This window comes from Schistocerca americana, chromosome 8 (genome assembly GCF_021461395.2).
Source record: "Schistocerca americana isolate TAMUIC-IGC-003095 chromosome 8, iqSchAmer2.1, whole genome shotgun sequence".
Taxonomy (NCBI): Eukaryota; Metazoa; Arthropoda; class Insecta; order Orthoptera; family Acrididae; genus Schistocerca; species Schistocerca americana.
In genome coordinates, this window is record NC_060126.1 from 470,363,198 (window position 1) to 470,379,337 (window position 16,140).

Below are 16,140 nucleotides of genomic sequence, written 5' to 3' on the forward strand. Positions count from 1 at the left end.
ACAACTCTCACTTCCCTCATACATTTTTCTGACTTTTCGTGTTATCTCTTCATCTATCCCTTTTGCGTTCAGCACATCCCAGAGCTTGTCCCTACAGATACTGTCATACGCCTTCTCAATATCTAAAAAGGCCATGATTAAGTCCTTCCCGTACTCATAGTGCCTTTCCTGCAGTTGCCTTACCGCAAATATGAGGTCCGTTGTTGATCTTCCCGGTCTGAAACCATACTGCTCCTCTTACAGTCTACTTTCAATACTGCTTCTTATTCTCTTCTCCAGGATCTTTTCATAGATTTTTCCACAGTGGCATAGCAGGGTGATTCCTCTGTAGTTCTCACATCTCCTTTTATCCCCTTTCTTGAAGATCGGGACTATAATTCCTTTCTTCCAATCCTCAGGAATTCTGTTCTCCTTCCTTTGTAATACTATCCCAAAATGTAGTCCACTGACCTAGGTACTTCATGCATTATCCAATTAGAGCCCATATACTGGGTGTTGTGTGATGTTCCTTAGGTTAGTTAGGTTTAAGTAGTTCTAAGTTCTAGGGGACTGATGACCATAGATGTTAAGTCCCATAGTGCTCAGAGCCAAACAAACAAACAAGCCCATATACTGAACGTTGTTTGCTAGTGGCAAGCTTTGTTGCTGTTTCCCAGTCATGTAAACATACCGCTGACGCTGCGGCACACCGCTAGTAGTTCAGTATGAACAACAGCTTTATTCAGTTTGTGTTCGGCACTGCAGTAACATGCAACGCAGGGGCATACAACACTTTGATAGAGTCAGGTTAGTGGTTTTACTTTCAGCAGGTCATACAAAGCAAGATCTTGCGGATCGGTTACATGTCGGTAAAAGTGTTGTGTCTAAATTGCGGAGACAGTACAGAGAGACGGGAAATGTGAACGACAGACCTCGCAGTGGTCGTTCGCGTATGACGACACCGATTCAGGATTGTTTCCTCCAACTATCGGCTCCTAGGTGGCCAACATCAGCTGCCAGAAGTATTGGAAGCGACTTCTCCCGGGAAACAGGGATTCGTATCTCACACCAAACAGCGCGGAGAAGATTGCATCTGGGTGGTCTTCAGTCCAGAAGACCAATTAAAAAGTTTTGCATTGAGCCAACGGAGCCGACGCAGTCGAAGGACCTGGGCTCTTACATATCTACACTCATGCTCATAAATTAAGGATAATTGCAAAATGTGTTGCCACACAACGTGGCACTACACAAAACTGACGCTAATAGAATAGGCACATAGGGAACACACACGACACAGATCTGTAAGTCCACGGTATTGGTAATAAGTTGAGAAAACTGTCTCGAAACACATTTGCTACAAAACGCCACTGTTTCCTGCGCATGTAAACTGACATCCATATGGGATATGCCCGCATCTCGTGGTCGTGCGGTAGCGTTCTCGCTTCCCACGCCCGGGTTCCCGGGTTCGATTCCCGGCGGGGTCAGGGATTTTCTCTGCCTCGTGATGGCTGGGTGTTGTGTGCTGTCCTTAGGTTAGTTAGGTTTAAGTAGTTCTAAGTTCTAGGGGACTGATGACCATAGATGTTAAGTCCCATAGTGCTCAGAGCCATTTGAACCATATGGGATATGATCACCATGCACACGTACACAGGCCGCACAACGGGTTGGCATACTCTGGATCAGATGGTCGAGCAGGTGCTGGCGTATAGCCTCCCATTCTTGCACCAATGCCTGTGGGAGCTCCTGAAGTGTCCTACGGATTTGAAGACGTGCAGCGATACGTCGACCGAGAGCATCCAAGACGTGCTCAATGGCGTTTAGGTCTGGAGAACAGGCAGGCCACTCCATTCGCCTGATATCTTCTGTTTCAAGGTACCCCTCCACGATGGCAGCTCGGTGGCGTCGTGCGTTATCATCCATCAGGAGGAACGTGGGACACACTGCACCCCTGAAAATGCGGACATACTGGTGCAAAATGACGTCCCGATACTCCTGACCCGTTACAGTTCCTCTGTCAAAGACATGCAGGGGTGTACGTGCACCAATCACAATCCCACCCCACACCATCAGACCACGACCTCCATACAGTTTCCTTTCAAGGACATTAAGAGGTTGGTATCTGGTTCCTGATTCTCGCCACATGAAAACCCGGCGAGAAGTACTGTTCAGACGATACCTCGACTCATCTGTGAACATAACCTGGGAGCACTGTTCCAATGACCATGTACTGTGTTCTTGAGAGCAGGCTTTATGGGATCTCCTGCGACCAGGGGTCAGTGGAATGCACCTTGTAGGTCTCTGGGCGAATAAACCATGTCTGTTCAGTCGTCTGTAGACTGTGTGTCTGGAGACAACTGTTCCAGTAGATGCGGTAAGGTCCCGAGCGAGACTACCTGCAGTACTCCGTGGCCGTCTGCGGGCACTTATGGTGAGATATCGGTCTTCTTGTGGTGTTGTACACTGTGGGCGTCCCGTACTGTAGCGCCTGGACACGTTTCCTGTCTGCTGAAATCGTTGCCATAATCTTGAGAACACACATTGTGGCACACGGAGGGCTCGTGCTACGACCTGCAGTGTTTGACCAGCGCCAGTCGCCCTAGTATTCTACCCCTCATAACATCATCAACATGTGTTCTTTGAGTCATTTTCAATACACAGCCATCATTAGCACGTCTGCACACTTACTCGCTGCACCATACTCTGACATGTACCAACACACCTCTGCGTATGTGGACCGCTGCCAGCGCCACCGTGCGACGACCGCAGGTCAAATGCACCGCATGGTCATACCCCGAGGTGATTTAAACCCGCAAACCGCCCACCAGAGCGTTGTTTCACCATGTATCAGCATTATCCTTACTTTATGAGCTTGAGTCTACATTGGACCATTGCAGAACGGAGTAATGTCGTGTTTGCTGACGAGACTAGGACTGGTCTGCGTCACGACACTAGACGTGTTACGGATTGAAGAAGCGCTAGACGACACCAGGAACGCCGATACGTTCATGAAGTCCACCCATTTTCAGGTGGAACTGTACTCCACTGGGCGTCAATAAAGATGGGTCGGCGTACCCATCTAATTTCCATCTACGGCAATCTGGATCCTACAAACGACTGTAAAGCCATACAGACGTCAAACCGGCGTCACCTTCTTTCTGGTCGATGACAATGCAAGACCACACCGTACTCTAGCAGTGTCTCGGTATCTTCAAAGATGCAACATCAACCGAATGCACTGACCACCACAGTTCCCAGACACGAATGTAATTAAGCATGCATGGGACCTGTTGAAGGTGGCCATCGCACATCGCCGGAATCCACTTGACAATCTTTAGGACCTCAGTGAAGTTGCTATAGTGGAATGGAACCTCATACCCCAAGATAATCTTGATGGTCTCATCCAGTGAATACCTCGCAGAACTGAACTCACCCACGTGCGGGGAGGACATATTCACTACTAAAGACTGATAACCATCCTCATGAGATAAAGATTTTCACTGTTTTTGTTTTCAAGATGTACATTGCAGTTCCACCTGCAAATGGATGGACTTCCTGAACGAATCCGCATTCCTGCTGTCGTCTAGCCTACTTTGTTTTGTAATGATTTTTTTGCAACTAACCACAATCGTTCTTGTTTTCAGAAGGAACTATGTGTATTTGGTATTGTACAAACCTCAGTGGTTGTACTATAAGAAGTCATTGTAGTAAACTCTTTGATATTCCAAACTTTTGTTGATGAGTGTATTTTAAGTCACTAATTCTGGTTTTGTAATTTTTTGCCTTTCTACAGACTTGGCACTGGTGGGAGTATCAAAACAATGACTGATCAAAAGTATGATGACAGCTCTATGTGGTAAGGAATTCGCCGTTAGACGTCATCAGAGGCGGATTCGCCGGTATAAAAGGAGGGGAGAAATGTGGTGATGTTAGTAGAGAAGCAGGAACAGAAGAATGGATCCTTCAGGGCAGTTTAGTGACTTCAAACGTGGAGCAGTCATTGGTTTTCACTTGAGTAACACATCCATCAGGGACATTTCAGTCCTTCTAGAGCTGTCCCAGTCGACTGTTGATGAAGTCGTTATGGAGTGGAAAACGCGAATGAACAGCAATACTTTGACCAAGACCAGACAGACTTCACGTACTGACGGACAACGACCGTTAAGCATTGGGAAGGGTGGATGTATAAAAATTCCACGAAATTAGCGACGGGAAACACGCGTGAATTCCAAAGTACTGCAAGCACTTCAGATAAAACAATAACTTAGCGTAGGTGGTCTCTTCAGCGATGAGTGCAGGATTAACCTGACCCCTATTGATCCTCTTAGAAGTGTGGGAAGACAGCCAGGTGCTAATCCCCGCCGGCCGAAGTGGCCGTGCGGTTAAAGGCGCTGCAGTCTGGAACCGCAGGACCGCTACGGTCGCAGGTTCGAATCCTGCCTCGGGCATGGATGTTTGTGATGTCCTTAGGTTTAACTAGTTCTAAGTTCTAGGGGACTAAAGACCTCAGAAGTTGAGTCCCATAGTGCTCAGAGCCATTTTGCTAATCCCCGTTTAAGGCGTGCAGGCTCAGGAGAAGCAGTGGATTGGTCAGGAACGTCTCATTCCAGTGTCATGTGCAGATGTTGGACACCTCTCTCCGCTACAGTGGGTGATTTGAAGCCTCTGCAGTATCGAGAGAGGGTCCTGCAAACCCACTGCCCAACCCTACCGTCATGTCTTTGGCGACGGTTTGGTTGGTTCATTTAGGGGAGGGAAGTGGTCCACCTGTAAAGGAGGCGGCATATAAATATTTTCAACATTTCGCGGCCCTGTCAGCAACTGTGTAAATATTAATTTTAATTTTAATAGTTAACAGCCTCAGTGCACCGTTTACCTAGAATTTACCTATGTGTCAGTCAGCATAACCCAACCTTCTTCAGAATAAGAGTAACTAGCTTTTGTCGATAGTGGACATCGTCAAGCTGAAACTACAAATCCATAAATCATCGTCAGAGTATAAAACTTATCTGGAACTCCCTCGGCCCCTCTTCGCGACCGCGATGCGGCAGCCACTAGTGCTGTACAGTTCGAGATAAGTTTTGTAGTCTGACGATGATTTATGGATTTGTAGTTTTAGCTTGACGATGTCCGCTATGGACAAACGCTAGTTACTGTTAATCTGAAGAAGGTTGGATTATCCCGACTGAAACCTAGGTAAATTCTAGGTAAACGGTGCAACTGAGGCTGCTAATTCTTAAAATTACAATTAATAGATCGTATATAGGTCGCTGTGCAACCTATTCTTGAGTACTGCTAGAGTGTTTGGGATCCGTATCAGGTCGGATTGAAGGGAGACATCAAAGCAATTCAGAGGCGGGCTGTTTGTTGCCGGTAGGTATGAACAACAGGTGTTGCGGAGATGCTTTGAGATCTCAAATGGGGATCCCTGGAGGGAAGACGACGTACTATTGAAGAAACACTTTTGAGAAAATTTAGAGAACTGGCATTTGAAGCTGACTGCAGAACGATTCTGTTGCTCCAATATACACTGCCCGTAAGAGCCACGAAGATACCAGACTTTGGGGCTCGTACGGAGACATATACGAGGGGCGTTCAGAAAGTAAGCTCCGATCGGTCGCGAAATGGAAACGACTATGAAAATCCGATAAAGCTTTGCACAGATGTATTGGGTAGTGTCTCTAGTATAACCCCAGTTAGCATCACGTCGCTCTTCTCATTTCTGAGCTCGCAGTGAGTGCGTAAAGATGTCTAGAAAATAGTGTCTGCCGCAAAGTACGAGGGCCTGGTGAGAAATTTCGCCTGAAGCTATGCAGCTAACATTACATAACTGTCGTGCTGTTTCTTCTTCAAGACAATTCTCAGCCGCATTCTGCAGGGGCAATGAAGATGCTTCTGCATCGTTTTCAAATGGAAATGTGAGATTACCCACAATACAGTCCGCAATTGTCTCCCCCTGAGTTTCATCTCTGGTCACATGAACCGCTGTCTTTGAAGACAACATTTTGACACAGACAACGAGGTGTAGGCCAGCGTGGAGAATTAGCGGAAAGCACTGGCGGCTGCCTTCTATGATGAGACTATTGAAAAGTTGGTACAACGCTATGACAAAAGTCTAAGTCAGAACGGCGACTACGTAGAGAAGTAGCTGAAAGGTGTAGCTAATTGTTACAAGTAAAACATTTCTGATGTTCACTGTGGTTTCAATTTGGCAATCAATCGGAGCTTACTTTCTGAACAGGCCTCGTAGATTGTTGTTTTTCCCTCGCTCTACATGCGAGTGAAACAGGAAGGGAAATGACTAGTAGTGGTACAGGGTACTCTCCGCCTCGCCGCTGCAAGGTGGACTGCGGTGTATCGCTGTAGATGTAGATGTATTAAGGGAGCCGTGGGACCGGTGTGTCGGACAGGGCGACTCACTTGCTGGCGAGCTGGAGGTCGTGCTGCTGACCCTCGGGCAGCGCCTCGCACAGCGTCAGCAGCTTGTCGGCGCTGATCGGCGCCTCGTAGAAGCGCTCCAGCACGCGCGGCCGCACGTACTGCGAGTACGCCGTCGACGTGTGCACCACCACCTGCCACACATCACCGCCGTCCAACTCAAAACACCAGCATTTAGCAGGAAATCAGGCAGCACAGCAAACTGTTCGAGGAAATGTCAGAGAGAACTAGACCAACACTTTTAAACACACTACTGTTTGGAAAAAGTGAAACTCGAAGACTACGATATGTGATCACAATGAAATTTGTTTTTTAAAATCGTTGATCTTCTGATTGGTTTGATGCGACCGCCGAACTGTCCATCCCTGAGTAGCACTTGCAACCTACGTCCTCAACTATTTGATCGATAAATTCCAATCTCTGTCTTCCTCTAATAGTTTTTGCTCTCTACAGCTCCATCTAGTACCATGGAAGTCATTTTCTGATGTCATAACAAATGTCCTACCATCCTGTTCCTTCTTCTTCTCAGTGTTTTCCGTACATTCCATTCCTCACCGAATCTGCGGAGAACCTCCTCATTCCTTGCCTTATAGGTACATCTAAATTCCAACATCGTTCAGTATCGCCACATCTCAAATGCTTCGATTCCCCTCTGTTCTGGTTTTCCCATAGTCCCTGTTTTACAACTATACAATGCTGTGCTCCGAACGTACATTCACAGAAATTTTTTCCTCACATTAAGGCATATACTTGATGCTAGTAGACTTCTCTTGACCTCGAATGCTCTTTTTGCCTTTTCTAGTCTCTTTTTATGTCCTCCTTGCTCCGTCCGTTATTTGTTATTTTGCTGCATAAGTAGCAGAATTCCTTAACTTCATATGATTCCTACAAATCTTAATGTTATGTTTCTCGGTGTTTTCAGTTCTCTTACTTCTCATTACTTTGGTCTTCCTTCGAATTACTCTCAGTCGATATTCTTTACTCTTTAGGCTATTCATTTCATTCACCACATGCTGTAATTCTTCTCGCTGAGCACAGCAATGTCATCACCGAATCGTATTATTGATACCCTTTCACGTTGAATTTAATTGGTTCGAATGGCTCTGAGCACTATGGGACTTAACTTCTGAGGTCATCAGTCCCCTAAATTTAGAACTACTTAAACCTATCTAACCTAAGGACATCACAAACATCCATGCCCGAGGCAGGGTTCAAACCTGCGCCGTAGCGGTCGCGCGGTTCCAGACTGTAGCGCCTAGAACCGCTCGGCCAACCCGGCCGGCTGAATTTAATTCCACTCTTGAATTTTACTTTCATTTCCCTCATTGCTTCTTCAGTGTACAGATTGAACAACTGGGGTGAAAGAGTACATTCCTGTCTTACGCTCTTTTTAATCTGAGCTCTTCGTTGTTGCTTTCCACTCTTATTGTTCCCTCTTAACTGTTGTACATATTGTGTATTACCTGTCTTTCCCTACAGTTAATCACTATTTTTTTCAGAATTTCGAACATCCTGCACCATTTCACATTGCCGTAGGCTTTTTACAGGCCGGCAAATCCTATGAACGTGTCTTGATTTTTCTTTAGTCTTGCGTCCATTGTCAACCGCAAAGTCAGAACTGCCTGTCTGGAGCCTTTATCTTTCCTACAGTCAAGCTGATCGCCATCTATCACATCGTCTATTTTCTTCCGCATACTATTATTGTCAACTCGGACGCATGAGTTATTGAGATGATAGCATGGACATGACACTACACAAATGAATAGCGTTACAGTCCTGCACATGCACTCTGTGGCAATGGAATACGGAATAACACCACCAGTTGCTGCAGTCAGAGCGGCTAGAAACCCTGGCGTGGAATCAAGAGCACCTGGATATGCTGCTGGGGAATACTCTATCACGCGGTTTGTAGGCGCGTCCAGAAAGCCTCAAGTGTGGCTGCGGGACGACACGAACCAACAAGTTGCCGACCAACCATATCCCCGACGTATTCGACGGGAAACATGTCAGGCGAACGGCCAGGCCAGGGAAGAAATGGCACCCATCGTCCTTAGAAGAAGGCTTGCGTATTCCTCTCCACATACTCTAGCGTTGTCCTGCTAGAGTATGGCATGTCGAACGGCCTCTAGGAGAGCAGTGCTTCGGGCCTTAAAACCTCCTTTATGTAGCGGTAGCTGGTCAGAATGCCTAGGAGTCGAGATCACGTGTTATAAATAATGGCGCCCCAAACCATCACATTTGGCGTTTGTCCGCTGTGCTGCTCGATAATGTACAGTCTGCCCTATTGCGTTTACTACGGCGGCATCGGACACGTAAGCGACCATCACTGTAGGACAAGTTGAAGCAGGACTCGTTTGAAAACACTTCATTTTGCCACTCAGCATGACAGTGTCGGCGTTCAAGTGGCTATTGCAGTCTGCGGCGTTGGTGGGTTCTGGTCAATGGAAGCACACGCAGCGGCATGAGTGCACCAGCCCGCAGAAGACGATGCCGAACCGTTGACGCAGACATGTCCGTACCCTTGCGTTTTGTAGTTAAAAACCGGCTTTTCTTGCTGCTATGTATTTTATTTCTTCCAACCTTTAAGGCATCTTCAGTGCAATCTAAAATGGTAGTTTTCTTTTGGTCAGACATCGTAGGCCTGTAACCCCAATAAACGCGATGGATCACTTTGGAATGTAGTTTGACCGCAATTTTTGCTCTGGTATACATGTGAAAACATTAGGGATCGTTCGAAACTATTCGACGAAATTTGAACGTGATGAGAAGCAGTAAAAGAATGTTTATGCCTTTTTAGCCCCCCCCCCCCCTGCTTTTACGCCTTCCTGTGGCGTGATTACGGAGGGGTGCGTCATTGACACGTAAAGCCGTTAGAGCAGCTGCGAGACACCACTCAGCTGAATGGGTGTCGAAGCCTTTGATGGGTACATCTCTAACGTGCTCAACAAAGTCGCTTGCACGGCAGCAAGGGTTCTGCCGAACTGGGGGGGGATCTTAGATGGATCCATCGCCGTTTTATTTATGCACATGTCTTGTTACCATTCTTATGAAGATATTTAATAACTGTACTTTTTAATATCTGGCAAAATTTTCTTTGCATATATATTGGAACAACTATTTGGAATTCTGTGTTACACTGCATCAATACCATATGAAGTTTAACTTGAGATCTTTTCTAGAATTCTATTAATTTCAAAGACATGCGTCTCTGTTACGTCTTGTTGCTTTAACTTCCGTGGAATGACATATTCAAGATATTTTCTTGCTTCTTCAAGTGGAACCCTGTTTCTGGTGCTACATTTACAAATTGAGTTTTAAAAATGCATCTGGCGAACTGTCAGTCACAGCATTGTCGTTTAGTTTAATTCCTACTGTACCTTGTTGACTGTCTGGCTGTCCTGTCTCCAGTTTGACAATATCCCTTACAGTTTTATCTTATTATCTACATTATTAATTTTTGCATTATTTAATTTATGCCAGGATGTGCTCACTTCTGGACGTTTTCATGACGTCGCTTAAAATATAATAGTATTTTTCATAACAGGCAAGCAATGTCGGGTCCTGACTTATGCTGGCCTTTACATAAATTTACGTCTTAATGATTTTAATTTTCTTAGATATGCATGGCTTACTTTCTTTTAGTGATTGTCCTAGAACCTACGTTTAGATCAGAGTACGAGGCTTGACCAGAAAGTAATGCACAGCATTTTTCTCTTCCACCATTGTATATTGAACATAATGGGAATTATTCGTACAAAAAAGTGGTGTTTTATCTACAGACATTATTTTTCCATGTAATCTCCATCCCGTTCTATGGGCTTCCTCCAGCGCGAAACGAGGGCGTGTATGCCCAGTCGGTAACAGTCCTTGTCCTGGTGGCGGAACTAGTGGTTAACTGTATGAATCACCTCCATATCGTCCGTCAAATGTCTTCCAGGTAATGCGTCTGTCCTCGGGAATGACATCAGTTCGCTGCTGCATGTCAGGTGTGACAGCCGTGGGTGGTCTCCCCGACAGCTGCAAATCGTGGGGCTCCACCGAACCGCCTTCGGATGACCTTACCCTCCGTGCCCAGCGACTACCGGTACTTCTGTCGACAGCAGGTGCTCCATAGACTTTGCACAAACGTTTGTGAATATTCCTCACAGTTTCTTTCCCTGCAGTGAGAAATTCAATGGCCGCACGTTGCTTGTAGCGTGTATCACATACAGACGACATTTTGAAACTGTTATGCAGCAACGCTATCTGTCGAAAGTGATGGAAACTTCGCGCGCTCACTCAGGAGACCTCAAATAATACATACGTATCGTTTCACATTCGTAGTATTGTTTCCGGGTGAAGAAAAAAAAAATACGGTGCATTACTTTCTGGGCAATCCTCGTACAACATACTTGCAAATATACTGATGAGTCAGATGGTGCACCATGAATGATGGGAAAAATAATGTGTTAATCAATATGGATCGGCCCACGTATATGGAATAGATTTTGAAAGGCAGGAAATGTGGATACATTTGGAGTACCCTGAGACTGACCTTGAGCTTGGGCATGTCCCGGCAGAGGCGCAGCACCTCCATGGTGCCGCGGACGTTGATGGAGGCGGCGACCCTCATGGCCTCGTCGAACCTGACGGTGGCGGCCAGGTGGAAGACCACCGACACGTCCTGGCAGAGCCGCGCGCGGTCCTCGGCGGAGAGGCCCAGCCCGGGCTGCGAGACGTCTCCAGCCGCCGCCACCAGCCGGCGCCGCTGTTCCTCGCGCAGGTGCATGAACACCTGCCAAACGCCGCGCGTCACACCTTCGAGTACTTGCCTCACGACTTCCTAAACTACACGTTTTAAACGAACTACCAAACCGAAGGATTGTATTGCTAGTCACGGTTCCTCTTGCCTCCCTTCGACCTTTTCACTCACTTATTCGGCCACTTTTAAGGATAACTTGTAACACAGCAGTTCTGTAGCCCATCAAATTTTTACCTTGCAATTTTACTTTTCTATGTATTTTTTGCACGAATAAAAGTTTGTAAATAAGTCTGCTAAAGTCTGTATGACGAAATGGAATGCTTCCCCATTGTAAAGTTAAATAAATGTTAGTTGTAAGCTAGTGTAAGAAAACACGCTGCCTTAGGCCGATACTATATTGTCAGAGAGTATAGTGAACTGGCAGTTGCATTATCTCTGGGCACGCAAGCGTGCCATCGGTTGGGTACAGTGCAGAGCAGAACGTAGGAAAGTGTTGAGAGAGGCAGTCGAATAGACTCGCGCTGCGCCTCTTGTACTGAGAAATGGTCGTAAAACTGTGAGGCTAAAGCATGTAATGGCTCGCCTTACAAATGGTTTATATGGTCGGAATATATGACATTAAATGGGCACGGTATAATTACCATAAGAAGATACTAATTAACATGATGAGTACTGCTGGCTCATTTGTATTTGTTACAGAGCTACAAGAAGAAGAGCCTGTACCACACATTGTCAAGAAAAGATGCCTTACATTTGACCTACGGCGTCTCCAGCTGATGTAAGATCCAACTAATTACTGAGTCAGACTTGTATACGGCTGGCCAGCGTGGTAGTTCATGCCGAATTATACCAAAGTGATGACCTTCACTTTACCTTAGACAGAATACCTAATTATTCATGATCTGAGAGTCCTAATGATTCAGAAACTATCACAGTGTTTTATTAAAGAAATAGTAGTAATTGAAATTTCAGTAATTCAAAACAATAATTAACGCAAGTGCTTCAGACTAATAAACAGTAATTTGAAAGACAGTGATTATCCAAGTAAAACTCATTAAAATATGTTTTTAGTTCTACTTTTTCGTGGTTAAATAAGTTTTATTTTTACTCAATTGCAATCAGTCAGAAATGTGTGTTAACGTCTTGAGCCAATAATAATAGAACTTGCTCAATGTCATTGGCACTAATTGTTAGTGAATAGTAATAAAAGTAGAAGTCACAAGTAACCAGTAAGTCAGCCTGCCCGGCTAGCCGCGCTGCTTCCCGAGCGGGAAGGCATGCTGGTCCCCAGCACGAATCATCCCGGTGGATTAGTGTCGAGGTGCGGTGTGCCAGCCAGGCTGTGGAAGGTTTTTAAGGCGGTTTTCCATCTGCCTCGGCGAATGCGGGCTGGTTCCCCTTATTCCACCTGAATTACACTATGTCGGCGATTGCTTCGCAAACACTTTCTCCATGTACACGTACACCATAATTACTCTACCACGCAAAGACTTGGAGTTACACTCGTCTGGTATGAGACGTTGCTGTGAAGGTCCACTGGGAGCCGAAACGCACTATAACCGTGGGTTCAGTGTGGGGTGGCGGTGGGGGTGGGTGGACCAATGTCGCCTGTTGTAGGGTTGTAAACCACTGAGGGCTACGGGGGACGAAGCCTCTCCGTCGTTTCTAGGTCTCCTGTTCAATACAAAACACACAACCAGTAAGTCAGTAAAATCGTATCACGAACATTATCATTGTTTAACAATCGAAAATTTGATTTTGTCAATTACGCAACTATAACTCACAGGAAACTGATTATTGAATGACGCTATATCATTCAGATACAGTTTAAGCTAAATGACACTATTCGGTAATGAATAAACATTTGTATTACATTCTGAGTAAAATTAAAGACAGTAAACATTACAGTGAGTGACATTACTAGTTTTTGCATTTACATAACTGTTACTATGATAAGCATTCATTGTTCTTTGATTATTAATAATTGATTTCCATGAGCTGCTACCTAACTGAAAAGAATTTTTTTCACTGTGACGTATTCATTTGAAATCACGCTAGAGCGATATTACCAATTGTGTGCTGTTGAGCATTGCAACAAAACCAATCATTCTTACGTACGTTTTTCACCAGTAACAGACAGTGATTATAATGAAGTACTTTTGCTCACGTAGTGAGCTGCGACAGTTAATTTCCTATATTTCACTAACTAAAATAATAACATTTCCAAATTTAAGTGTTGTTGTTGTGGTCTTCAGTCTTGAGACTGGTTTGATGCAGCTCTCCATGCTACTCTATCCTGTGCAAGCTTTTTCATCTCCCAGTACCTACTGCAACCTACATCCTTCTGAATCTGCTTAGTGTATTCATCTCTTGGTCTCCCTCTACGATTTTTACCCTCCACGCTGCCCTCCAATAGTAAATTGGTGATCCCTTGATGCCTCAGAACATGTCCTACCAACCGATCCCTTCTTCTGGTCAAGTTGTGCCACAAACTTCTCTTCTCCCCAATACTATTCAATACTTCCTATTAGTTATGTGATCTACCCATCTAATCTTCAGCATTCTTCTGTAGCACCACATTTAGAAAGCTTCTATTCTCTTCTTGTCTAAACTATTTATCGCCCATGTTTCAGTTCCATACATGGCTACACTCCATACAAATACTTTCAGAAACGACTTCCTGACACTTAAATCTATACTCGATGTTAACAAATTTCTCTTCTTCAGAAACCCTTTCCTTGCCATTGCGAGTCTACATTTTATATCCTCTCTACTTGGACCATCATCAGTTATTTTGCTCCCTAAATAGCAAAACTCCTTCACTACTTTAAGGGTCTCATTTCCTAATCTAATTTCCTCAACATCACCTGACTTAATTCGACTACATTCAATTTTCCTCGTTTTGCTTTTGTTGGTGTTCATCTTATATTCTCCTTTCAAGACACTGTCCATTCCATTCAACTGCTCTTCCAAGTCCTTTACTGTCTCTGACAGAATTACAATGTCATCGGCGAACCTCAAAGTTTTTATTTCTTCTCCATGAATTTTAATACCTACTCCGAATTTTTCTTTTGTTTCCTCAAATTTAAGTAATTACTGTAAATCCATTCGGCCAAAATTCATTTAACCCTAACCGAGGTTTCACTTTTTGTCGTCTGGTCTGGGGACCCGGGAGGCCAAGCATGACGAAAGTGGCGGCTGAGCACACGATCGTCACCGAACGAGGCGCGCAAGAGATCTTTCACGAGTCTAGCAATATGGGGTGGTTCTAATAAAACCCCATGTCATTCCAAGCACGTGTGTCAATTTTTACCTCTCTGTCTACATTATTCCGTGGTGTATTAAGTTTTCAAATTTGTACAGACTTTTTGGTGACCCTGTATATCGATATATCGGATTGCCGATATTTTAAAAAGCTCGCCAGTGCTGTGTCAGGGTCTAGGCGGCAGACTGGCGGCCGTGCGGCGGCTCACCGAGTCTTTGAACATGTCGTGTATGCGCTGCTCGACGGTGCGGCCCTTCTTGGAGCGGATGACGGCGTAGACGGTGTGGACGGCCGGGCAGCAGCGCAGCAGCTTCTCGACCAGCACCTTGCCCATGAAGCCGGTGGCGCCCGTCACCAGCACGCAGCGGCCGCGGAAGAACTGCTGCACGGCGCTGGCGCTGGCGCCGCCCACCTGGCCGAGCGCGGTCGCGCCCGCCGGGTCCGACGTGGCGCCGCCCTTGTCGCAGCGGGGGCCGCCGCCGGCCGCCGCCTCCGCGCCCTCCGACACCACCGGCTGGTAGTCGCTCCGCGTCATCCTCGCCACGGCCGTCTCGCCACCTGCAACACACACACACACACACACCCCGCTGTTGTAGTTTCGTGCCGCCGAGAGCTCTGACTTTTACGCTTAAGCCGTCGGCACACGGACCGTGCATCCGAGCGTTGAGCGTGCCGGGTTTCTGACGTCATAGCGTGGAATAGCAACGAAACGTTAGCGACAGCCCCGGACGGTGCACAAGTCCCGCCCATTCACCCCCCTCCACACCAATCCACATCCTAAGCTCCGCCCATGGTCTGCCGCATGTTCCAACATCAAAGTTGTTCGTATCACAGATATGCCAGTCATGTTGTTGTTGTTGTGGTCTTCAGTCCTGAGACTGGTTTGATGCAGCTCTCCATGCTACTCTATCCTGTGCAAGCTTCTTCATCTCCCAGTACCTACTGCAACCTACATCCTTCTGAATCTGCTTAGTGTATTGATCTCTTGGTCTCCCTCTACGATTTTTACCCTCCACGCTGCCCTCCAATGCTAAATTTCTGATCCCTTGATGCCTCAAAACATGTCCTACCAACCGATCCCTTCTTCTAGTCAAGTTGTGCCACAAACTTCTCTTCTCCCCAATCCTATTCAATACCTCCTCATTAGTTACGTGATCTACCCACCTTATCTTCAGCATTCTTCTGTAGCACCACATTTCGAAAGCTTCTATTCTCTTCTTCTCCAAACTGGTTATCGTCCATGTTTCACTTCCATACATGGCTACACTCCATACAAATACTTTCAGAAACGACTTCCTGACACTTAAATCTATACTCGATGTTAACAAATTTCTCTTCTTCAGAAACGATTTCCTTGCCATTGCCAGTCTACATTTTATATCCTCTCTACTTCGACCATCATCAGTTATTTTACTCCCTAAATAGCAAAACTCCTTTACTACTTTAAGTGTCTCATTTCCTAATCTAATCCCCTCAGCATCACCCGATTTAATTTGACTACATTCCATTATCCTCGTTTTGGTTTTGTTGATGTTCATCGTATATCCTCCTTTCAAGACACTGTCCACTCCGTTCAACTGCTCTTCCAAGTCCTTTGCTGTCTCTGACAGAATTACAATGTCATCGGGGAACCTCAAAGTTTTTATTTCTTCTCCATGGATTTTAATACCTACTCCGAATTTTTCTTTTGTTTCCTTTACTGCTTGCTCAATATACAGAT

General features: G+C 45.7%; 1 protein-coding gene across 3 annotated transcripts in view; it reads right to left on the reverse strand.

The window, feature by feature from the left end:
• Positions 1–16,140, reverse strand: part of LOC124544836 (fatty acyl-CoA reductase wat-like) — a 240,045-nt gene that overhangs the window by 65,712 nt on the left and 158,193 nt on the right. For all 3 annotated transcript variants that reach the window (XM_047123539.1, XM_047123537.1, XM_047123538.1), the window contains 3 exons: positions 14,629–14,978; positions 10,949–11,188; positions 6,397–6,548 (listed from right to left, as the gene is read on the reverse strand). In XM_047123539.1, the coding sequence (XP_046979495.1) occupies positions 6,397–6,548; positions 10,949–11,188; positions 14,629–14,955 (719 nt within the window). In that variant the 5' untranslated portion in view covers positions 14,956–14,978. The remainder of the gene's footprint in view (positions 1–6,396; positions 6,549–10,948; positions 11,189–14,628; positions 14,979–16,140) is intronic.